General features: G+C 35.6%; 1 protein-coding gene across 6 annotated transcripts in view; it reads right to left on the bottom strand.

The window, feature by feature from the left end:
* Positions 1–25,916, bottom strand: part of SDCCAG8 (SHH signaling and ciliogenesis regulator SDCCAG8) — a 262,756-nt gene that overhangs the window by 109,000 nt on the left and 127,840 nt on the right. For all 6 annotated transcript variants that reach the window (XM_032643294.1, XM_032643360.1, XM_032643209.1 and 3 more), the window contains exon 13: positions 20,421–20,563. In XM_032643294.1, coding sequence (XP_032499185.1) covers positions 20,421–20,563 — 143 coding nt within the window. The remainder of the gene's footprint in view (positions 1–20,420; positions 20,564–25,916) is intronic.

The following is a 25,916-nucleotide window of genomic DNA, read 5'->3' as shown; positions in this document are numbered from 1 at the left end:
GAACAAAAGGTCTAGGGCTACAGTGGTGTGTACGGCAGCCATTGGCCACATGTGGCTACTGAGTACTTGAAATGCGGCTAGTTTGAAGAGAGACATGCCTCAAGTCTGGACTGCTGTGAAGAATTAGAAAAAAAAGTAAAATATATCTAATTAATTTGTATCGATTACATGTTGAAAAGGTACTATTTTCTATATATTGGGTTAAGTATACTATGTTGTTAAAAATTAATTTCACTTGTTTCTTTTTAAATATGGTTATCTGGAAATTTTAAATTGAATATGTGGTTTGTATTTCGTGGCTCCCATATTTCTACTGGACAGTGCTGATTTGAGCATAACTCCTTTTCTCCCTCCCTAAAGCAGAGCATCATTTTTAATCTTGATGTTCTATAAATCAAAATAACCATGTTGCCAAACACTGCTAACTCTAAATGGCTCACAAAGATACAAAATCTCATAATTCTTATAAAAAAGCCAAAACTATTAAAATAACATTTTCTTATCTTGATAAATTTCTCATTTGCATCAGCTAGTCACCATTACTTGAAAAGGAGAAACAAAGAAGAATTCTAATAGAAAACTAAGAAAAGCTAAAGCTGAAGTAGTCACCATATTATACAAATGTAAGCAATACAAGCTTTTTTTTTTTTTTGTAAATCAGATTTGGTTTGAAGCAACTCCCAAAATACATATTCATATTTAAAATTAAATTATAAAGCATATTAAAAAATTATTTCACACAGCCAAGCTGGCAAATTATAGAAAAATGTCCAGTTATATACATGGATTGTAGGCTCCTAATAAGTTAATGTGCATATAGTTGGAAAATATTGATCATTTAATAGTCTCTCTATAATTGTTAAATGGGAAATAGCAGATTCTCTACGATCTGCCCTCCCACAGATTTCTTTCCTGAATCTTCAGCAATCATCCTCATATCATTCATTCTTTGTTTCTAGTAAGAAACTTACAGTTTCAAAGTCTATCGAGAGTATTAGTTAGTCAATCAATCTGTCAACCAGTTTTTAATAAATTATCCTACTGCCTGGTGAGTTAATCTGTTGTCTTGGTAGTTTTTACTTATTGCAAAACATTATCTCCATTTCATGAAATACAAATAAGCTGCTGAATGGTTTCAAACCTCTAGAAACATTGGTGGAATTTATTTGTTGAGAGAAATGTAATTCAAGGATCTGGAAAGGAGAATGAGTGGGAAAGCCAGGACCACACATAGTAAGCCCTCATGAGAATCACAATTCCACTCATCATTATCATTACAAAGTCGTTCTTTATAGAAAATCTCACTTGAAATATTTATAAATTATGGGCACCTCCAAGTGTATTTATAGAAACATTAACACATTATGAGTGCTAAACTTCTTAATTTCTAGAGCTTACTGCCCATGAGTTGCTGCATTTCTTCAGAATACAGTAAAGGATACACACAGAAGGGAGGAATATCAGTATGCCATGAATGGAAGGAGAATGAAATCTACTGCAGAGTTTGACTTAGGGTCCCATACTTTAAATTTGTGCCAGTAATCCTTAGCAGAAGATTGTTTAAAATAATTTATACCCAAAAGTACCCATAATGTTTTATTCTATAAAATCTTATTCTAAGAATCAAGCTTTGAAAGGTACATAAATTTAATTAGCTGACTGGCATCAAGTTATCTAATTGTCAAATTTATTTTCCAGAACTGTTAACATATAAAGGCAAAGTTGGAACAGCGGATATGGAAGAACTTGCTGTAATGTCACTCTGGCACAGCGAATTGTTCAAGTAACGGTCAAAGATGTTCCCCCTCTCTCACTTCCATTTCAGAGCACTGATTACACCTAAAGTGAAAGTTACTTACCTCCCTGCTCTCTTTGTGAATGAAAGTGAAGTGGGAGGTGGGGGCAGAGACTGAAGTTCCGGAGGCACAGATGAGATAAGAAAACAACCAATTTAAATAATTTAATTTTGTGTATTCCCCAAAACCTGATTCCTGGGAGATATGTGAAGATTTAACAGAAAAGTTTCCCTAAGTCATATAAATTTGACTGAAATACTGAAAACTAAATTTCTTTCTAAAGAAAGTCATACTGTGTGTTAGCATATTAAAATCTCTGAGAAGCCCTACTGTCAAGAACCCTATTTAATTCGACTTTCCAAAAGGAATATTTTCACACCACCCACCACCATCAGAGGCAGATAGTACAATGGATAAAACCTTATTCTGGAGCCTAACTGCCTAGGCTTGAATCCCAACTCCACCACTTGGTGGTGCTGTGACCTTGGCCAAGGTATTAATCTGCAGACACCTCGGTTTTCTTATCTGTAAAATGGGGCTCATGGCAGCATCCACCTGGAAGGGTTGCATGGAGATTGAGTTCATGTGAGTAATGTGTTCATCATGGAGTAAGCAGTGTGTCCAGGGAGCTACCTTTACCACTACCCCCAGGAGGAGTGTTCCAAGAAGCAGTAATTTTTGTTTGTAAGCTAAACCTCTTTGCTTTTTTGTTTCAAGAACCAATAACCATGTGCCCGAGTCCAAAAACAAAATTGTTTTCCCTTTCAGCAACAGGTTGTGTGAAATTTCTACAGAAAGATTTTAATGTGTTTATTCAGATTAGTCATATTATCAATGAATACAAAGTAGTAGTATGTGGAATGCAGGGAAAAGCACTAGACCAGGAGCAAGGAGATGGAGATTCTAGGTTAACTTCCACTAAATGACTGTTGACCTTGGGCACGTCACTGAACTTCTCTGCATCTCAGTTCTCACATATTATAATGAGTATTGGCCTACATGGGAGTTTCATTAATTCATTCATTTAAGATGATCTTCAGTTCAGGACAGTTTATAAATCTAAATACACTGTTTTCTAGATTTTACACACACACACACACACACACACACACACACACACACACACACACAAAGTATGTAGTTACATAAACCTTGTCCACTAGGTTGTAGGATAACTATAAAGAAGAATCATGCTGTCTTCATTTAAAAATTTTAGTGCCTAGATGTTCCCTCTACAGCTGGAATAGAACACGCACTCAATAAATGTTGAATGAATGCCTCTTTAACTGCAATCAACCCTTATCCCTTCATTCAAAAACAATTCAAGACCCCTATGATGTAAGACACTAAGCTGGGTACAACTAAGTTTACATATTTCTGGAAAGCTATTAGTTTTACCTATAAAGAGCTTGCAATTTAATTTGTACTATGAGCATCAGATGATGACACTAATTGTTGCAGTTTCTGTTCACTACCTTTCAGTTTGAATCCCATAATTCAAGTGAGTTTCATGGTATTATTTTATACAGCAGCACCATGCTATTAACATTACTATAAAAAGGTGTTTAGTAACTATGATAGAAGAGATGGCAAAGTCAGTATAGTACAGTGAAAGCAAGTATGTTCTAATCAATTTTATGTAAAATTTTAGATTAATAAGAGTATCTATTAGGTGAAAACTTCTTGACGGGTTGGGGGAAAAAAGCACATTTTAGAGCTGATTTTTTTTTTTTTTTTTTTTTTTTTTTATTTTTAAGAGACGGGGTCTCGCTATGTTGCCCAGGCTGGAGTGCAGTGGCTATTCACAGGCGCGATCCCACTACTGATCAGCACGGGAGTTTTGACCTGCTCCGTTTCCGACCTGGGCCGGTTCACCCCTCCTTAGGCAACCTGGTGGTCCCCCGCTCCCGGGAGGTCACCATATTGATGCCGAACTTAGTGCGGACACCCGATCGGCATAGCGCACTACAGCCCAGAACTCCTGGGCTCAAGCGATCCTCCTGCCTCAGCCTCCCGAGTAGCTGGGACTACAGGCGCGCGCCACCACGCCCGGCTAGAGCTGATTTTTAAAAATCAGGTTATCAATTTCCTTTTATTAGAAGACACAACAATTTTCCCTTCAAATGTATAGTTGTATGTAGCCTCATCCAGTCTTTAAAGTGACCAAAATTGTTGATCTCTACAAACAATATAAGCGTACATCTTCTATAACTGCTAATTAAATTTCAGTCCTTCTCTTTACAGACAAAAGCATGCCATGGATCATAGACATTTTCTCTAAAATCAGAATGTCCCAAAGCACCCTGCCCTAATCAAATGTAATCTATTTGATCTAGGCTGCTCTGAGATGGGGAATGTGAATGCAGTGCTCATTGAATTTACTCTGAGTATTTAATCTTTGTGAGGAGAATGCAGAAACTCTTGTGAATAAATTATTAGATCTTTAAAATCCCAAAATAATTGTGCATCTTCATTGTTTTTCCTAGTGATTGCTTTATAACAGTTCCTCCTCTATTGGCATCTTTTTATCAGTAATGTAACAGGAACTTTTCAAGGACAAGAGTGGAAGACAAGGGCCCACATAAACGGCATGCATGATGTGACCAGACAGATGATTAGCAAGATGTCTTTAGTTTGCAGAGAGAAGGTTTCATTTTCATAGGTCTAAGAAAATTTTTTTAAAAGTCCTCCTTCTTAGCCCCACTGTAAACTGTTCCTATTGTAAATGATACCTAATTTGCAGGTGTCTGCCTAAAGGCAGGTCACTGAAAGTCAATGAAAATCAGGGCAATCTCAGCAACAGAAATTAACCTGAAGATCATGGCGGGTAAACATATATTTCAGAGAGCATTATTCCAACTGAAACAATCAAACCGGACTTCAAAAAATGAACAGAGACTTAAAACAACAAAAGCAACCAACGGCATCTATTTTAACATTGCAAATTTCTTAGATATTACAGATGTCACCCAACAGTGCGTGCATTTGCTTCCCATATGTGAACAAAACTGAGGCATCACCAGATAAATTTGAATGGAATGTTAATCTTCACTTTAAATTTTTTTTCTTTTCCTAGCTGACGACACAATTTTAGTATTATCATAACGGAGCTTCTGGCTGGAAAAAATTAAATTAATGGATGGATAAAAAAAGCTTAGAAACTTAAAAAAAATAAACAACTTTCAAATATCTATACTTGATGGTGTCAAGAGCCAAGATGAATGTATTTCAATTGCAACTTCCAAACTAAACTCACAAATTACTACCATTATGCTAAGTGTTAGCTACCCCACTGTGCAGTTTTGCTTTGTGAATTTTTACCTTCCTCTATGAACACTTTTAGCCACTGATCGCACAGCCTTTCAATGTTTTCTGCCTTTTCCTTTAAATAAACTGGCTCTGGCTCCTTCCATCTGGTTCCCCTTCCGTCAGCAACCCTGCACCTGTTCACACCTCCTCTCCTGTTGGATTCCACTGAACATTTCCTCCTCTGCCAGGGCTATTCTGGCACTCGCAACCTTTCTGTCATTCAATCCATCTGTCAGAAGTGAACTTTGTTTACCGCAAGCTTCTGCTTTCTTCTTCAAGAAGCAAAGCCCCTCAAGGTCATTGTCAAATGAACTGTCGGTATGGATTTAAATCCTCTACCGCTAACCAGCAGAAGATGAAGTTCTGCTGTGTAATGTAGTTGTGAAAATTACTTTTGGGTTCGGGAAGACAATAATTTGGAGTCAAAGTAGTAAGACATAGTGTTTTAATGATCATTTGTAAAACCAGACAGCTGATATGTATTCCCTTCATGTGTGTCTGCACTTCTTATTATATCAAGTATGAACTATATGTATAAGAAGCAAAATAAAAGTTTTAAAGTGAAATCAAAATATCATAAACAAGTTTACACTATGTAAAAATTGCTTCATACTATATAGCATTAACTTGAGGAATAAATATTTTCACTAATGAATTAGCCAAGGGAAAGAGTATTCCAATTAAGAAATTTTACACTGAAATGCTTAAAATGTACAAATATGTACCATTTCAATTATAAGCTATATATTAACACATAGCTCCACTACTGCTTTGAAAATCTTAACCCATGATATACAAATCAATTCATGTATATTTTAAATTCCATCATTTAAAAAATAAACAATTCTGCTTAAATAATACTCAGATATATGTTGCCAAACAAACACATCATCTATCTAAAGAAATGCAGTTGTATCAATAGGCCAGTTTTGTGAAAGAAATAAACTCATAGGAATTAGGTGAAAACGATACTCTCAATTAAATTTACTCTGTGTCATCTACAGCTATCAAGTACTTACCCTACCTTCATAAATTGAACATGAAATTACTTTATGTTGAATTATTCACCACTCTTTCAGACAACTATATTCTTTAGGAAAAAGGCAAAGCAATGACCTAACTCAAATTTCTTATAAGAAAAAGGAAGATCACTTTTTAGGAGAAAATATATTTTAAACAAAGCACTGTTACAAATGTAAAGCTAAAAGGCACTTTGTTCACAATGTTGCTTTTATAATTTGGAAGAATTACCCCAAGATTTAATCTTATTGCATGTGCTTTTATGAAGTAAAATTAATCAGGTCTGTAAACTTTTCTATATTATTTTTAGAAAAGATAATTAAATATTTTTTCACTGCCACATAATTGAAAGCAGGTTTTATTAATAAAAAGAGTCTAAAAACACGCAATTTAAAATTTGAATCTTAGGTTTGGACTGATTAAATGTAATTTATTTAAAAAGACTTTGTGAGAGAAATTTTTCAGATGCATTTTAAGAAAATTATTGTAATACTAAATATAAAAGGAAAAACCAAAACCAAAAAACGATAGCTTAAAATCCAAGTACAAAGACATTCTTTTTTAGCTCTAATTTCAATTTTATTACTAATCTCCAAAATACTCTATATCCTATAAATCACTCTTAGCTAATATATATAATATAATATATGGATTTTGAACACAAAATATGAATTCTAAGAGGTGCTTTCCCTTTCATCTTCCTAAAACGTAATTTCTAAATAATTCCATTTTATGTGGAAAAAAATTCAAAAATAATATCTAATTTACCCAGCAAGTTTGTTAACACTGTTCCGGGTATTTTTTCCCTTTAGTGTAATCTGTGCTTTGACTGTAGTTTGGTTACCTGGATCCCTGCTTCTGAATAGCATGGAAAGAATACTGCTAATTTGATCACTTCTACGGTCTGATTTGCTATATAAAAGAAAGAAGTATTAGCAAAATGCTAGTTTAATAGAGGCTGCTTAAATTACCGTGAAGGAACTGTTCATTTTTAGCAAATTGCGTTTGAAAAACGCAGTAGTAGGCTTGTTTTGGAAATTTGTATAATAAGAACATAAATAAAAACCACTCAGTTTAACATCACTGATAGTCACACACAGATGCATGAATGTGCGCGCACACACACACACACACACACACACACACACTTTTCCCCTCCATAAATACGTAAGAAAAAGAACAGGGAAATAATACTACGATTACTTTTACAAATGAGCTAATTTAAGGAATTCAAAGACTACTGTTAATGTTAATTTGCTTAATTTATAACATGCTTATTTTATCTTTTAAATAGAAAACACTAGGAAAAAGTTTTAGATAGTTTGCTACCAACACGGGAAACACAAATTTTACAGAAAAAAATAAAGAGGCATTGAAGCAATGTTGCCGGGTTGCACTAGAGAACAGGAAAGCCGTTTCTAAGGGCACTGCCAGGTAAAGACCAAGAGCTGATGTCATTCACATTCTTTAACATCAGTTTTCCTAAAACAGCATAGGGATGTAGGATGGAAGGTAAAATATTTAAACTCCTTAATAAAGAACTGACCTTAATTTATCTACATTCTGAATGAGACTAATAGTTCTGCTTTTCTAAGAACTGAAAATGATGAAAATACTATTATTTTCCTCTGGTTTATTGATTTTTCTGCCTATATATTCATGAAGTCTTTTAATACCAGAGGATATTCATTCTTCCACCCCCTTCCTCAATTACCTTAAGGCAAGACCTTCTTTCAGATGTGGAAATATTTGCAGGACTGCAGGACAAAGAACTGAGACATTTTCATAGAGTTGATCAAGGGGGAAAAACAGATTTGCAAGATTCTGTTAAAGAGTAAGAAGAGACTAAATGACAACTTTAAATCTGCCACAATCATTTACTAATGTGCTGCTATATCAAATAAGTCTAATTTTTTGACAGCACCGAATTAGATTTATTGCAGAAACTGCTGCATAAATAGCATATGGCTATGTTATACCACCTATTTCAAATCCTGGTAATGTTTCCCTTCCCCCTTCAAAATGAATAAATTGAGCCAAGCTACAAACCTTCTGCAAAAAAAGAAATATACTAGTTCAAAAACAGATGTAGGCGATCTGGATTTCTTTGTTAAAGTAATAGTTTTAGCATGAATGTCCCACTTCTATATTTAAAAAAACATGACTCCTTAATAAGTTATTAAATTTAGTAAGTCAGTTTTCTCTTCCATTTCTTTCAGAATGACTTAATTTGATTTTTGTTTTAAGCTTTTAGGTTCTGAATTATGCTTACATTTTGATGTTCAATCCACAGTTACACGGGGGAAAAAAGAAGGGCAAGTGGCTCTGAATCAAGCATGGCTTAAATCAGGTTATGAGACATTATTAAGCACAAATGCATGTATTGTATGATTGCTTTTGGTTTTCATTTGTGAAAGACGTGGTAGAAATCATATCAAAAAGTCTTCGCTAATTTTAACTATAGCTTTGATACTGCAAACTCTTTGATGCATAAAATATATAAAGTGATCGTTCCATGTGCCACACTATACACATTAGGATGGCAGAAACGTACAAACTGCAAAAATCAAAGTTCCATGAAAACTGGGATTGAAAACTCACACGACAATTCCGAGATGGACAATTCTTCCTTTCTCAGTCTCTACCCTGATACCCACCCAACCCCCAACTGTGATGCAATTCAACTCGATTTTTCTTTTTGAACAAAAGTTTCAGTTCTTCCTTAGATGGGAAAGACATTGCAAGGTCTTATCTCAGACCAATGGGCACACCACTGCAAACATCATGGCACTCGGCTACCCCGCAGACTCCCTCTCTGTGGTCAGTCTTCCCAGCTGCCCTATCTGTTACTGTCTGATTAGTTCTGCTAAGGAGCCCCTCCCCTGCCAGCTTTCGGTGCCATCTGTTCTACACAAGATGGCTGCTGCCCAGCAACCTAACACTGCCCTCCTACCTGGCACCCGGCTACCATCCTTACCCCAAAGTGCTAACACAGGTTCTCACTGCTGGCAGAGTCAGGATTTCATTACTACTACTTTGACAAGTGCAGGGTTGTTTGTAATTTCTCTTTTATCCTGATTTTGATTGTACAACCACCTCCCACTGATTCAGTTTGCTTCAGTTTTGTTGCTCACAGATTTTACTCTCCACATTAATCTCCCTCTGGCATGTTACTGCATCTGTTCCCTTTTTTATTATTAATTTTCAAATTCCCACCATTTTTGACAAAAAGGAGGTAATCTACACTCTGTTTCTGCCCATTTCATTTTCTTTAATTTGGAAGATAAGTATGAAAGCATGCCAAAGAAGTTAATTCTCCGTTAACAGTTTATTTTCTGGCATCCCTAAGCCTTTGTATATGAAAAACAGATAGGAATAAATGTTGACTGAATCACAACAACATAGTCGGAACCATTCCTGAATTTAATGAAAAGCAAACATATGAAACAGCATTTTTAAAGTTTATTAGTTATATGAGTTGTCTCACGCTGTCATTCCTTCTTCCACTTTTAACAGATAATTCTTTGTGGAAATTAGTCTGAGTGCAGGATCTGAGTTTGGGTACATCTATAGTTCTGACATGGGCTCTATTTTCACTGTAGATTAATTTTATTATTCCTTAATATAATTATCATCTTTCTTCAACCCAAACATTGATGATTAATTCACTTGTGAATGATTGCGAGTAAATGCCTTATTTCAGAAATAGGCTAAGAATAGAGAATTGCCATCAGTGCAACAAAGCAGAGCTTAAAGAGCCCCTAGGTTGTGGAGCTGCTTCCGTGAGATCTTGTTTAACAAACAGTTAATATCAGGAATGGCAAGATGGTTTTTCCTCTAAAGACAAAGAGGACTACTTAAGATTTAGAAAATAGGAAGTCATATATTTAACAATATACTCTCTTTGTGTCCCTAATTTGTCACCACCACCACCTTGCAAAAAAGGACTTGAGTAATTTGATCACTGCCCTAACATTTTCTACATTGAGCAACACATTGTGACTGATAATTAATTTTACATGAATTCATATTAATAGCATAGGAGTCCCTGAATAGATGAGCAACATCTCAGATTTACAGAAACCTGAATGAATTTAAGTGATTTTCATACTCACATATATCCTCATAAAATCACAGTAAAGATCTGTAGGAAATAAAGTACAGTAGGAGATTTTTCCAAAGGCGACAGAAGATAACCATAAACAGACCTATGCCCAGCCAGGTGAACCACACTTCAGATCTGCTATTGGAAGATCAGAAAATCTCGAACATTGCTAAAACCCACTTTTAAGGCCCCATCTTGAACACTGCCTAAATCTATCTCTTGCATATATTCCAATAGTGACTTGTTACTTTATTTTATATAATTCTTTTGTGGGTACAGTTATATTTATAACTACTCCCTCAACACAGGGTGCATTCTTTTGGTAAATCCCTTGGCCAACAATAGGCTTCTTGGAGGTAGTCGCACATAGGTGTCAGAGGGATAAGTTACAAAGACACAGGGAGGTACCCTCCCTGCAGGAATTCCTTTGACACTCTCCCTGTGTATCACCCTCCCCATTGCTTGGTCAGGGCAGGAGATGCTCAGCCCTCCCACAGGTGACCTGTGCTTGCTGGGGAGAGGCCACACAGATCCAAGGTGAAGCAGTCTTTGCTCAGCTGGTCATCCGCTTTACAGGCTGCTTCCAAACATTTTCTGACCTTTCTTGTACCCACTCTGAGTTCCTGAATTCAGGGAACCGTCTCCTCTGCTTGTCCAATCTAATAAAATAGTAGCTTAAGAAAAGTTTGTTTACTTGAATTGGGCCCTGCTCCTCCATGAGACATGGCCCGAGACGGGCACTGAGGAGACTGGATATACTCCAAGCCTCCTCTTTTCTCAGTATCCTTAAAATGAGCTTTGATTCCAGGATTTACCAACCAATGAATCACTCTACGATCTACTTGTGGGTATCAGGGAGACATTAAATTACAAGAGAGTAATGCCTAATACTAAGTTGATGATCTTTTATACTTCTTTTACCTTAAATTAGTATTAGAGAGCAGAGCTTTCCTGCAGAAAATTATTCAGACTTAGGGCTACTAGGATAACAATTCTGCTCTTGCTTTTTTTTCTCCTATTTTCATTGAACTTGATGTTCATTGTTTTGAATCAGGCAAGTGGTGTGGACGATGCCTTCTCAGTTTCCTCTGGGCTTCTTCAGAAAATGAATTGGCAGCCACCACCACCATGCTCCAGGCTGTGGGCCTGTGCAGCAGGGAGAAGAGTACATCCCCAGCATGGATTTTCATTGCACACACATTCGGGCTTCACAGACTGAGAGAAGCAAGCCAGGGAACGCTAAGCAGAACCTTCAGAGACACATTCCCTGGCAGCCTCTGACTCTAACCTCCCCTGCCCCAGGCCACACTGAGACCAGGGTTCTTAGCCCATCAAACAGGTGGAGCAGAGTGGGCTTGGGCAACGTGGTGTCCACCAGAGCAAAATGAAATGCCTTGTCTTTCCTGGCTCTCTGACAGCCTGTTCCCTCTGATACTGGGTGGGGGAAGGAAAAGAGGACACAATTTAAAACAGTACCAAGGCTGTCTATTTCAAGACTTGAAGATGTTGGTTGCACATATATCCATTTAAAATTATTTTTGACACATTCTCTGCTTAATTTATTCATGAAAGGAGTATAAGAAAAAAAATGAACTTAACTTTTAAATGGAAACTTAAGGCTAAAAATTCCTCAATAATTTGGAAAAAAAAGATACAGTTCACTATGGAATAGCAAGAATACATGTCAATGTTATACCATTCCCTTCAAATGAAGAGATATTGAAAGCTTGGTCTTTTGACCTGAGCTAGTTGTCACCTGAAGAAGAGTGCAGTTCCTTCTGAATTTTTCACTAACAACAAAGATGAAAGGCATGTTTATCCAGCATTTACAGAGATCTTGTCAAACAGCCTGCTGACGAACTTGGTGCTGGAGACACAGAGATGAAAAAGGCCTGCTTCCTGGCCCATGAACTGAGAATTTACAATCCCCAAAGTATTTCTATTTAGCTTTGAATTATGTTTTTATGCTTCTTTGTGAACATGAATCCAGATCACAGGTTCTAGAGTGTGATGGACCCAGTTCAAATTCTGCCTCCTCCTTCCCCCTGTGTGACTCCTTGTCTCACCCTTCCAAGACTCGGCTTCCTTGGGCTTGTTGTTCTGACTGAGACAGCAGGGTGTCTAAGCTTCTTGTGTAAAATAGCTAATATTTTACAAAGCATTAGCTTTTTAAAATGCAAAAAAAAAAGAATTATTAGAAATGTTTTTTAATTTAAAGATACAAAAAAAAAAAAAGAGCACACTGACCATGTACTTGGATATCGTGGCAATTTAAAATGATAAAAACGTTTCCAAACACTCTCACCTTTGGATCTATCTTGCCACAGAGTAGTAACCTACAGCCCACCATGGACCACACTTACTATATAGCACTGTTATAGGAAAACAAGGCACAGTGCTTGGCACGTGCTAAACATTCACCTATGCATCCTTTATATCTCTCTTTTTATATTCTAAGAGTTCTTTAAATAAAACCACAAAGCATCCCTGTGGAGAACTGATCATGCCTCCTTGGATTTATGTTGACAATAGAGAATCTCTCTCAAACCAACATGACAGAGATGTACTCTTCTTTCTCTTTCCACTTCCAACCATCCCTTAGCCAAAGGAAAAAGCAGGGATTGTTAAAAAGACAACAGAAGGGACATCTGCTGTTTTATTTACTCAGGATCCTGACAACCTTCCCCTAGTAAGAGCACCTCCCCTTGCTTAGTACAACTCTCTTCCCTTACTCTTGAGGTTCTGCCAAGGCTGCCAGCCACAGCACCCAAAAGGGTGTGTGTGCACATGAGTCAGCTTTGAAATTTGAACTGAAGGTTCTGAATTGGAAGTGGAGGAGCCAGGATGTCACATTCTTACAGTTTGAAATCAAGGGCATCTCCTTTATGTTTAGTTCAGATTGAAGGATGTGGCTCCATGCTGTGGAAGAAGCTGAAAGAATGAGCCAACATTCAGACAGAAGTCGAGCCCTGCGACTGACAGAAAATAACTGCACGATGGTGCCGCCTGGAGTCCCTGGTCCAAGAAAACCCGAGGCCCCAGTCGCACCTGGGTTTTACATGGTCTGGTTATCAAACTAATAATTCCCCCTTTGGGGGTTTCTATTACCTCAACCAAAGAGTCCTGACTCATACTGGTAATCTGAGAGGTCAAACCACTAAGAATGCACTTACCAATAGTTATTAGGTGGAAGCTAAAGGCTCTGGAATGGAAGCCTTAATCACCTCTCCCCAAGTAAAGCACCCATCATAATCGGATAACCTGGTGGCTTCTCTCTTATACTCCTTCTCACTTTCAAAAAGATACGAACACTATAGCTCAAGTTGCTATCTCTCGAGGATATAAGGTCAAATTGTCCCATCTAGATCACAAAAGTAGGTCATAGCATAATACCTATCTTATGGACCTCCCTTAGATTCCTGCTCTAAGAAGTGCTTTGAAGTACATATCATTAAAAACATTATTTATGTAAAAGGGGAAATACACATTTTAAAGGTAGCCCTGCTGATATAAGCTGGAGCCTAATATGTAATATCATAAAGTAATCTGTCCACATGTATGTAAATGGTAGTCTTGTGAGAGGGATTTAAATTCTATAGCTTTTTAAAGATGTTGGGACATGTCAAAAACAAATACGTGAAGGAATTTCCACTTTTTAATAAAAGCCTCTCTTTCCTCTTGGGTAAAAAAGGAGTGAAGTAAAGGAGAATGATAGTTGTATTACAATGTGTTAAATGACTAAGGCAAATGATGAGCCAAAGGACACTGTTTCTTAGGAAGAGCATAGCCAAGACTACAGTTCACTGACAGGTATTTATATCAGTGTATAAGGGAGCAGCTAACACTAATCTCTATTATAAATTTACGTTACAGATTTTCTTGGTTGTCTTGTAGAAACAATCACATTAATCCATTTTCCTACTAATTCACATAGAACTACAGACTGATGGATAACTGTATAGGCTTTGCAAGCAAATTGCTGGGTTTCAAATACATACCAGCTGTGCGACCTTAGATGAATTGTTTTGCTTCTTTGTGCCTAGTTGCATCAACTGTAAAACAAGGAAATAATAGTCTGCATCTTACAGGGCTATTGGGAGGGATAAATGAAAAGCACTCAGCTCAGTTCCCAGAGCACAGTAGAGGTTCAGTAAATGATTGCCCCTTGCCTTTAGCTCCTACCTCTATTATTGTTTTTTAAAAAGCTACTTCATGTGACATGGTACCAGGCAGACCCTAAGATGAATATATTCTTAACGTCAGAGACTGATACTTGTATGTATTTAACTTACTCTCATGTATGCATGTGTACCTCCCAAATGCCATTTTTCCCTCTGGAATTTAGCATGAAACTTCCTTCATTTCCACTTTCCTATATCCAAATGCTACCAAGGATCGCTAAGAAATTACCTGTCCATCTGTCCCTGTAATACTTTATCTGGAATCTCCCTTCTAGATCTTATCATTTATCTTACCAACTCTTTGTGCATTTTTTTTCTTCCCCACTAGCCTATAAGCTTCTGAAGGGCAGCATATGAAGCTATTTTATATCTCCCATCATCCCTAGCACAGTGTCTTGTAACAGGAAACGTTCCATGTGGAGTGAGCAAATACATGAACAGATATCTTTAAATGTACTTCGAAGTTTGTTATTGAAAAGAAAGAAGTTGTTTGACTGCTACTAGCAAAGACATAACTGGGAAGAGAGTAGCCTTGCTTTTATTTTCATGTAGACTGGGCTATGCATGCTTAATGATCATGTTTATTAGGCACTGGTTTCAAACACTGTCAGAGGGGCCATCTTTTAATTACAGAGACCTCTAGTTTAAAATCTTGTGTGTGTGTGTGTGTGTGTCTGAGGTTTTCAAGTGAGCATATTTAGGGGAAAGGCATACTACACTTTACCAACCCTACTTGAATTGTTAGAATGGTTATCATTTGATTCGGCTATGCTTAAACATGTATGTGCATACTAAGTTAAAAATGAAAAAAAATTACAAAATCATAACATAGTATAATATGTACAAGAAAAATTCCCAACGAAAACTTTCAATCTTATCTCCATGTCTTATTTTTTACCCTGATATACCTGATAATACATATATATGTATATATTTGTTTATTTATATATCAATACTGGGCTTTAAACAAATAGTCGTAAACTTGCAATATATTAACCAGTCCTATAATAATGACTTATTGAGCTCCAACTCTTTGCAAAGGGCTGAGGTAGGTGCTCTAAAAAATATAATATTAATAAGGCCTCTCCTCCCACTTGAGGAATAATGCATTATAGAAGGGAAGACTAGCAGGTACACAAAAACTTCAGAGTATTAATTTATTTTTTTCAGATTTTCATTTTTCCTGTTTTGAGGAATTTATTCAGTAGTAGGAATTGCCTTCAGCTCTAAGTAGGAAGGATGATTCAGAGGGAAACGTGCTCCCTCTGGCATGGGTCATCAGGGAGGACTACAGTGGAAAAATCAGGATTTCAGGGAGACCTGGAAAAGAAGGTAAGATTACAATAGGGCTAGAGAAGCTCAAAGGGGTATTCTGGGTGCAGAGAACAGTAAAGGGGGAGAAAAGACCAAAAGTTGAAGGAGGGCTGCATCTGCTTAAATCACATGTTGGAAATCAGCATGTGAGAGGATGAAACTGGTAGCAATGAAATAAAACCAGAAGGTTGGGAGCCTGTCAGGCAACCTTAAATGCTGAGTGGTCTGGACCTTCTACAATAGCATGGCACCAAGGAAGGTTTTGAGAGCAGGTAACAGAGTCAAGACAGTGCTTATGGATATCCACTTAGCAGTGGTTGGCACAAGAGACTGGAAGGATGTTAGGAGAGAATTTTCATAACCCTTATGAGAAGCTGGCAGAGCCTAAATTATGATGAATGTAAATGGTGGGTAGGAAGGACATTTCTATGAAATCTCTTTGGGCTTCAAACTAAGGAAACATTTTAAACACAGGATACTCCAAGCAATTTAAATACCTAATATCCAAAAACAGGAATTTAATAATGCATTGTCTTAAATCATTGTTAGAATCATTGACTATCAGAGCTGGAAGGAAACTTGATGATCTAGTCTAACCTAGTTTTATAGGTAAGTTGTGTGGGTTCAAAGAATTAAGTAATTTGTCAAAAGTTGCAAAGGTAGTAAATGCCTTTGAGAAGATACTATAACTCAGTTTCCTTAACCCTAGGATACCTACCAACCGCCCCCCCACACCCTTAGTAAAGTGTGTGGTTTTAATTGTTACTTCACCAAAAGCTACTTTGAATCACTCTTTATTCTTTTCTTATACACTGAAGGTCCCATTTCAGTCTCCTTAGCTATTTTTCCACAGTACTTGAAAACATGGTCCTCTCTACATGCTTTCACCCACTCCTTCGGCTACAATATCTTTATGTAAAAGTATCCAGATCTAAACCTCTCGTCCTGATCTTTCTCCTCATGCTAGATCTACACTGGACATCTCCATCGGAGTTCCTTAATAAAACATATTCTTTCCTCTGCTACTCCTTTTACATTCCCTAGTTGAATTGATGGATCATCCAGTTAACACAGGCTAGAAACTTTGGAATCACCTTTAATTCTAGCCTCTCTTAGCACTACCTTAAATGCCTCTTGAAGATACTATTTCCTTTCCATTTTACTGGCTCAGTCACAGCTGAGGACTACTACTGTACTTATATTCTAATTGGAGTCTCTGCCAATCATCTCTTCCACAACCAATCTGTTTTCACAGTGCCTTTCAATTACCTTCTTTAAATACACATTGGATCCTATCATAGTTCAAGCTCTCTTGACTTCTTACTTGAGTTAAACAGCCTCTCAACTGAGGAACTGTAAATGTTTTCTATAAAGGGCCAGATAATAAATATTTTAGGCTTTGAGGACCATAGTCAGTTCTGCCATGGCAGTGCTATACATAATACATAAAGGATAATCATGGTCGTGTCCAATAAAATTTTACTTATGCATGTATAATTTTTATGTGTCATAAAACATTGTTTTTCTTTTTTCCCCCCAACCCTTTAAAAATATAGAAAACATTGATAGCTCATGGACCATAAAAAAACAGATGATGTGCCAGATTTGGCCTATGGGCTGTAGCTGCCACCTCTGTCCTAACTGGCCTTCTTGTCTCCTACAACAACTCTCCAAGTTCACTCTCCACACGGCTGTCTGAGTCAGGATCCCAACCCAAAAAGTTGATCATGTTGGCAGCCCTGATTAAAGTACATCAAGAGTAACTCCAGAATATGGCCCACAAGACCCTTCCTCTGGTTCCTCTCCCCTTTCCAGGTTTACCTCTTGCCAAACACCTAATGTGACTGTAGAGTTTATATTCCCTCCCATCTTTATGTCTTTGCATATATTGTTCCCTCTACCTGGGGTATTCACCCCACCTTTCTCCACTCTGAGGACTCCTATTCATGAACTCAGAAAGCTTTCCCTATCACCTTCAGCGGCAATGTAGAATGAGCCAGTTCTCCTTTATATGTGCTCCTGTGGCAATCTTCACTTCTCTAATTACACTGTTATCACACTCTACTATAATTGCATATATAGATCTGGCTCCTTAGTAGAGTGTGAACAACCTAAGGGTAGGAACTGAGTTTTTTTTTCTTTCTATGTCCAGGGCCATCCAGTGTACTTAAAATATAGTAGGTGCTCAATAAATACTTGTTAAATAAGTGAATGTTATATTTACTAATTGTGTCCTTCAATAAATGAATTTCAATTTTCCATTTTTAAGTCCAATTAGACAATAAAGGGAAATTCCAAAAAAGTGACAGGTTATTTTTCTTTCAGATTGGCCTATGGATTTCTACCCCAGTTTTAATTGTCTTTGCCCTAGAAGATCTGAATCCTTATTGTATCATTACTTTATATCATCTTTTTCATATTTAATTTTAAACTTTGTTTAGAATATGCCACTCAAAATATTTAAATTAGACTAAATGAAGCACTACCTGTGTGGGATTTATTTATTTCAGCTGGTTTACACTGAAAAAGAAAGACATGAAGTTTCCCAGTCACACACTTGAGTATATGAATCAATAAAGAATGGTGAAGGGAAGCAAACTCTAAAAAACCCCAAACTATATATCAGAAATATTTAGCCCAACAACCAAGTCACATTTTCAGTGCAAAAGAGAGATATACACAGTTCCTTCCATTTTTTATTGTCATCTTTAAATTTATGAATGTGGATTTTATAAAACATCAATATAGACTAAGTGTAAAATGCTTACAAAAGAGTACTACTTTTAGAAAATAGGCAATTAAGTTTTATTTTCTATAAGACTAAGTTAAATTTTGGTAGACTTGTTGTAAATAAAGCTCAATAGAAAAAGCTTTCTATGGAACCAAGAAAAACCGTTTTTCTTAAGAACAAAGGAATTAGTTACCACCAGTCCATTTTCAGCAGTTGCTGCATCTTAATATGCTTTACTTGCAAGAAATGGATCTTGTCAGACAGTATAAATTGATACTACACAGGAAAGCTCTCTATGGACTTTGACTTCAGAAATTAACTCTCTGAATGAGACAGAATGGCAAAGGGGACAAAACCAGCATTAATATTTATTTATTGAAGCTCAGCCACACTGAGACATTAAAAGCTGTCCAATTTCTGTGGGTTAGTGGTACTTAGCACACAAATGGTTGGTTCTCAATAGAAGCCTGACAGACAAGAAGAATGATTAACTATCATGATCAAGCTAAATTCCAAAACTTCTAAGATTAAATAACCATAGGAACTATGTTAGCATTACATTCTCAGTTCTATAATGACAATACTCTAAATGGGCATTAAAAGAATAGTTACTATTCTGCAATATTAAGCAATTTTTTATCATTAAAGTGTTTCATCTCTTGGGATTTTTCCAGATATCACACATGTATAAATGATTTGTTTTCTTTCTTTCATTTTTTCCTTTCTCTCTTTCTCCTTCTTTCTTCTCTTTAATTGTGTAAAAAGGAAGTTGGTAAACCATTTGGAATATTATCATAACAAAATGTTTTTAACCAAGTTTGATTTTAACAGAACTAGAGGCATCTTAACACTAACCCAAAACTTTGGGAGGTTCACCAACCTCTAGAATATTTTTTTTTCTCCAAATGCAGGCTGTTCAAGTGGTGCTTTTCTCCATCTGTTATCATACCGTGCTCAGAATTACATTGTCATATTTAATGTAAAAGGGATCAGTCCCCTTTCATAGTTTAAATTCAACATATTACTATGATTAGAAGACCAGTGTTTTTCTAATTTATGAATAAACCAGATTCTATAAACTTACATGTGTATTTAGACAAAGTTCTCTCTAAAAACTGAAAAACTCTAAGAATTGAACAAACCCAAAGCCTTGATCTGAAAACTTAAAAATTGTACTAAAACTCAAAGGGAAAAGGAACCCATTTATATGGTAATGTGACTTACCTACAATTTCAGTTTAAATTTTTCTCTGTGTATATTTATGTATGTGTGTGTGTGTGTGTGTTTTCAATACAGCAAATTGCCCAATGTTTACTACCAAAAATGTCTTACTGTAATTTAGGGCTGAGCTACATGTTTACTAAAGTTTTATGACAATGATGATCACATCACAATATCTCATGATGGAAGCAATGTAATTTGAAATCACGATAGTGTAAGCATGGTTATAGTAATGGTTTAAACATGAACAGTGCTAATCAATTTCATCTCTAAATTTTACACCTCCTTAGGACTCAGGTTGCTTATTTTGTATCAGTTCCATCTCAGTTTGCATCTTAGAATGTCTTTTACTTTGTCTCTTTCACCACTGACAGTACCTGATTATTTTCCTAAATATATTCCTCAGATACTTCAGTTCAACATTTTTATTAGACACAGAATTAACAGGAGAGGTAGTGTAGTGGTAGAAGAAATATGTCATTTTGCTTATATTGATAGAGAATCACCTAAATATTTGAGCATTGTAGATGAAAGGTTTTGTAATATATCAGTAATTCCCTGCCACACTTATCATTCACATGTCTGGGTGTTTTGCTTACCACATCTCCACTTTTCTTAATATGCCTGAAAACTGTGTGTTAATTGAATGACTAAGACTTAACTCTAACAACTGTTTGGAAGCCTGTGGCAAAAATCAGTGGAATGAAATTGGTGCTATGGTGCATAATGGGATTAGGCAGTACCTGGTGAGGTGCAGTTGGTGCTCAGATTTGCCCAGCAGTTCTGTCAGTTTCAGGCACTCCTCTCTGGCCCGGGTTGCCTTCTGCTGCTCCTGTTCCAAGTGCTGCTTGCTTTCACTCAGTTCTAAACTCAATTTCTCTATTTCCTTAGGTAGAGAGAAGAGGGAAAAAGCATCCTATAAAATATATGCACTTGAATTCAAAATTATCTCATTTTTATTTTTGCCATGAATTTTAATGTGATGAAAAATTATTAGAAAATTTAGGCTAGCTTCCATTTTATGACAAAGGGAACTAACACAGCCCAAACTGCACATTAGTGAGGATTTTTCAGATCGTAAGATTCAGTCTAATTTTAAAAATGAAATGATTAAATGAGAATAGTCAAAATGGATAATCTGCACTTTGAATCTAAGGCTCAGTCCCTTTAAAAAATAATACGAACTTAAAAAGTCACTATTTTTAAAATACAACATTTCTGTTTGTGAGATTAGATCAGACATGTGCAGTGATTTACATCAAATATGAGACTCTTTTTTTTAAAAGATACATTTATGGTTTCATTTGGATGTTTTGAAAACCAAATTAGATCGTAAAATAATTTAAGATATCTTTTAGAAAAATGTGAGGTGTAAAAGAAGGCATCATTATGATACACAATATTATTTGGAAAACAATAATTTAGGAAAAAAATAAAGCATGAGAACCTTCAAGTGCTTTGAATGTATGACATTTCTGAGCTAAAATAATATTGCATTTTAAAAAGGCAACAAAAGCACTCTAAGATTAATAAACATCTAAAATATACGAAAATTTATGGTAGTTTATTCTTTGGTCTCAGTATGAAATTATCCTTTTTTTACTGAAACTCAAATATTTCAAAGCAAAAATATGTTACATAGAACATAGTTTAAATAATTTATACATTAAATTACAAATATTTATTTATTATGGAACATCCATAATTTAAAAAAAAAGAAAATAGAAGAGATAAATATTCAGACTCTTAAAACAAGAAAAACAAAAAAGGGGAAAGTAAAGGGTTGAAACGTTTTCAAATTCAGCAGAAAGCAAGAAGCAATTTTAATACACAAAAATGCAATCTACTCTTGGAAAACAAAACCATGTCTAAGTAGAGTTTTAAACTTGGTATTTAAGTACATTCTAATTTCCTCATGTTATTACTCAACATTCTGAACAATCTACAACTATATTTAATATATCAGGCAGGATAAACTAAATAATTTATTTTTCTACATTTATTACACTACAAATATTCAGTTTATCCCCATCAAAACTGTACATTACCAACAATATAATAAAACAACTTACTATAAGTTATTTATTTTAAAAAATCCTAAGTAATAATGAGTATATTGCTTTCATTCAGAGTAGATTTTCTATATCTTTCAGATTAGGATACTAAGTGAAACTGATTTGTTTAAAATATTTTTAACCATTAAAGTTATATCAATATATTTCCATTCATAACTAAACATAAATAAAGAGATGGAAAAATATAATAGAAAAGTCTCCTAAATTTTGTCTAACATTTATGAAATTAACAAAAAAGCAAAGAAATATAGAATTGGAATTATACATTAATTTTAAAATTTCAAAAATTCATTCATTAATTTTTTTACACAGTGCTATATACAAGAATCTATACTAAATATTATGGTGGACTCAGAGAGTTTCCATCTCTACACTCAGGACTTAACAATTCAGTTGAGTAAATGAGACATAAACACACAAAAAGACTACCAAAATACAAAGCATATAAAAAACAACAAATGAGATTTAGAGAAAATCTGTGCTTCAGTAGGCCAGATTAGGGATACACTAGCATGGGCAAGAAAAGTGGGAAAGAAGGTAAGGCCACATAAACTCATGCAATGATAGATTAGACCAATTATGAAACATCTTGAATTCTAGATTTATAAAGCTGTATTTTTCTTATAGAGAATGAGGAAAAAATGGTTTAAACAGGTATGCAATATGAGAGCAGAGCTTCAAAAAACTGGATCAATGTGTATGATCATTAAGATAGTAGAGACTGGCAGTAGGGAGACCACAAAAAGACAGGTGCAATACTCCAAACATGAGAAGCAGAGACACTTAAAACAGAAGTATAAAGAGAACATGATGAGTATATGTAAATATCAATAAAAGGAGAGCTATCAGGAGACAACAAAGAATTTTGAATTGAGAGGATACAAAAAAATGACAGAAATAGAAAATGTATAAAATTCCAAACTTTCTTCAAAAGAAAAGGTATAAGGACTTCCCTGGTGGTGCAGTGGTTAGGAGTCCGCCTGCGAATGTAGTGGACACAGGTTCGAGCCCTGGTCCCGGGGGATCCCACATGCCGCGGAGCAACTAAGCCTGTGCACCACAACTCCTGAGCCTGCACTCTAGAGCCCACAAGCCACAACTACTGAGCCCGCGTGCCACAACTACTGAAGCCAGAGCATCTAGAGCCCGTGCTCCGCAACAAGAGAAGCCACTGCAATGAGAAGCCCGCGCACCACAAGAGTAGCTCCCACTCTCTGCAGTTAGAGAAAGCCTGCGCACAGCAACGAAGATCCAATGCAGCCAAAAATAAAATAAATTTAATTAATTAAAATAAAAAGAAAATGTGCAACAAGTTTTATAAGTATTTTCCAACAACAACAACGTATGTAACCTTACATTGGTAATTAGGTTTTAAGCATAAAGCAGCTGCTTTCTTAATCTCATGTAATAAAAAGTCAGAGGCCACACTGAAAGTCAGTCAAACACAGAGATAAAGAACATGGGCCCAAGAGTCAACACAAATCAGGGTTTCAGACACAGCTCTGGCACTTTCCAGCTCTGTGACCTTGGACAAGTGACAAAACTCTTATCAGTTTCTTCAGTCTAAAATGGGAGTGATAACTCTAGCAAGCTCCTAAAACTACTGTGAAGATAAAATGAGATGATGAGTATGTAGCAGAGTGCCTAGCATATAGTAAGAGCTGAAAAAAAGACAGCTAGTATCATTACTACTGATTTTTCTCTGTCTTTCAAGAAGAGCAAAAATATAAGTAGAAGAAGAAGACCTGCCTAAGGATATATAGTTATCACTGAGGACTAAGGAGTTCTTGATTTAGTTCAATAAAATTTCCAGATAAAGTCCTATTTTGGAGAAAACTGAATAAAACTTTATTATAATTTCAAAATGCAAAAAGCATTTTTGCTAGGAAGATGGAAAATTACTGCCTGCTTCTGATTATCTGTGCCAGAGAAACAGCTTATTGGTGCAGATAATCAAAATCAACAAATAATCTAACCAGCTGGACCAGGGCTCAACACTTACTCCCTGAGTCAGGAAAATCTGCCATGGCACCAACTCCAACAGTTAGAAGAGGAATCTCTTGCCAGAAATGCCATACTCCCACTGGCAGGGTAACCCTTTGCCTCACCCAACTAGGTCAAGGCTGCTTCCTTGGCTGTATGTAGTGGTTCAGGGATTAAAGACCAACAACAGTCGTAGGCCAATTGTACACTACTCTCAAAGTACACTATTAACCTGCAATGTACAATGCAGTTTGATATGGCCATCTTTTGGCTAACCAGGCAAAGACGAGTCCAGATAGCTTTACACTGTACCAAAAGATACACTTCAAGTCATGAATGTAACCACAGGAATAACTAAAAGCAGAAACTGTTAAAAGTGGCTACTTCAGGAGAATAGTACCAAGGATGGGATGTGGAGAAAGGGAGACTCATTACTGTTCATTTATAATCTGTAATGTACCAAATCTTCTTATTAATCATGGTAAACTTTATTATAATTATTTATTAGATTTTCTTATCAAAGTAATGTGCCTAATTTAATTCAGATAGTACACCCATCTCCAAGTCTAATCCTCAATGGCACACAGTATCCACCCTTGATATTTATCTTCATACTTTTAAGTAACAGACTTATAATGCTATCCCTTGATTTTGCTACATTAGATATTATCTACTGACTTCCTATATTAAAAAAGGTAGTGATTTAGCTCTTTTATACCACCCAATATACCTACCTCATCCTCCCATATAACAATTTTGGTTAAATCATTAGTCAGTAGTTCATTCACATTATAATGATTATAGAAATATTATTCACTACTGAGACAAGCATTATTCTGCTTAAATTAATTTTCTTGTAAAACATTTTATTATTTATGTAGAATTAATTGCTTGCTTTTTAATAGTTATTTTTCTAGGTAAGTAACATTTTTCCCCAAATGTTCAAACAGGTCACTCAAATACCCATCAATAAAATTTTTTTCAAATAATGAAACATATCAGATAAATCATCAGTTCTGTTAAATTATTTTCCTAGATATATCCTTCTTGGTGACTTACGTCTGGCCTGGTTGATCTCTGTCTTGGGTTAAGCCTTACCCATGCCCCTATTAGAGTTTCCTATTTTCTGGGTTTTAAGTCATCCTGTTTTACAGTTTACTCCCTTTTTTGGTTGAAATACATTCTCCAGGTAACTTTCACAAGAAAGGTTACATGAATAATACATTTTCAAAAAGTATCTGTATGCCTGAAAATGCTGTTGTTCTATGCATACACTTGATAATTTGGCTAGGTATGAATATCTATGCTGAAATTAATTTTCATTCAGGATTTTTAAGGGATTACTCCACTGTCTTCAAGATTGTAATATTACAATTTAAAGGCCCTATACCATTCTGATTCCTAATACTTGGTCTATGATTTGCTTTTTTGTTTCTGAAAGATTTTATAATAATTTTTTTCCCTGGAATTTAAAAATTTTACAATGTTAGACTTTGGGATGGGCCTTTTTTCATGCATTGTGCTAGGTTTTCAGTAGGCTCTTTTCAATCTGGAGGTTTGTTTTCTTTAGTTTGAAGAAATTTTCTTGTACTATTATTTTAAAATATTTTCATGCTATATATTTTAATAATTCCTCTTCCTGGAACTCCTGGACATTGGTTTTTGGCTCTGTTGAATTGATCATCTAATTTTCTTATTTATTTTCTGTATTTGTTTTCTGATTCTAACTTCTGAGATAGTCCCTTGACTTCATGTTCCAAAAATTCTATTGAATTTAAGGAAAAAATTTTAGCACAGTTTTCATTTCCATGAGCTATTTCTTTTTTCATTGTTTTTATATAGCATGCTATTTTTATCTTATTAATATAATATTGTATGTCTCCATTAAAATATTGAAGTATTTTAAATGTTCTCCTCTGCTAATATTGCCTCAGTTTCCTTTTTTGCTATTTATGTGTTTTAGACACTCTATTATATAAGAGGCTTTCTTCAAATACATAGTGATACTTGGCTGTCTTTTCATATTTGAGAATGAAGTATTTATGAAAAGTTTGGATGAAATGATTTTTGGGTAATGTAATAGTTTAGATTATTCTTCAGCAAATATTCACTTCTATCGCCCTCCCACTGGGATTGGAATACGCTGTCTCTCCCCAGTGACTTTGGGCTTAGCCATGTGAT

Source organism: Phocoena sinus, chromosome 1 (genome assembly GCF_008692025.1).
Source record: "Phocoena sinus isolate mPhoSin1 chromosome 1, mPhoSin1.pri, whole genome shotgun sequence".
NCBI classification, from domain to species: domain Eukaryota; kingdom Metazoa; phylum Chordata; class Mammalia; order Artiodactyla; family Phocoenidae; genus Phocoena; species Phocoena sinus.
The sequence above is the reverse complement of the archived record's forward strand: the minus strand, read 5'-3'. Positions and strand labels throughout refer to the sequence as shown.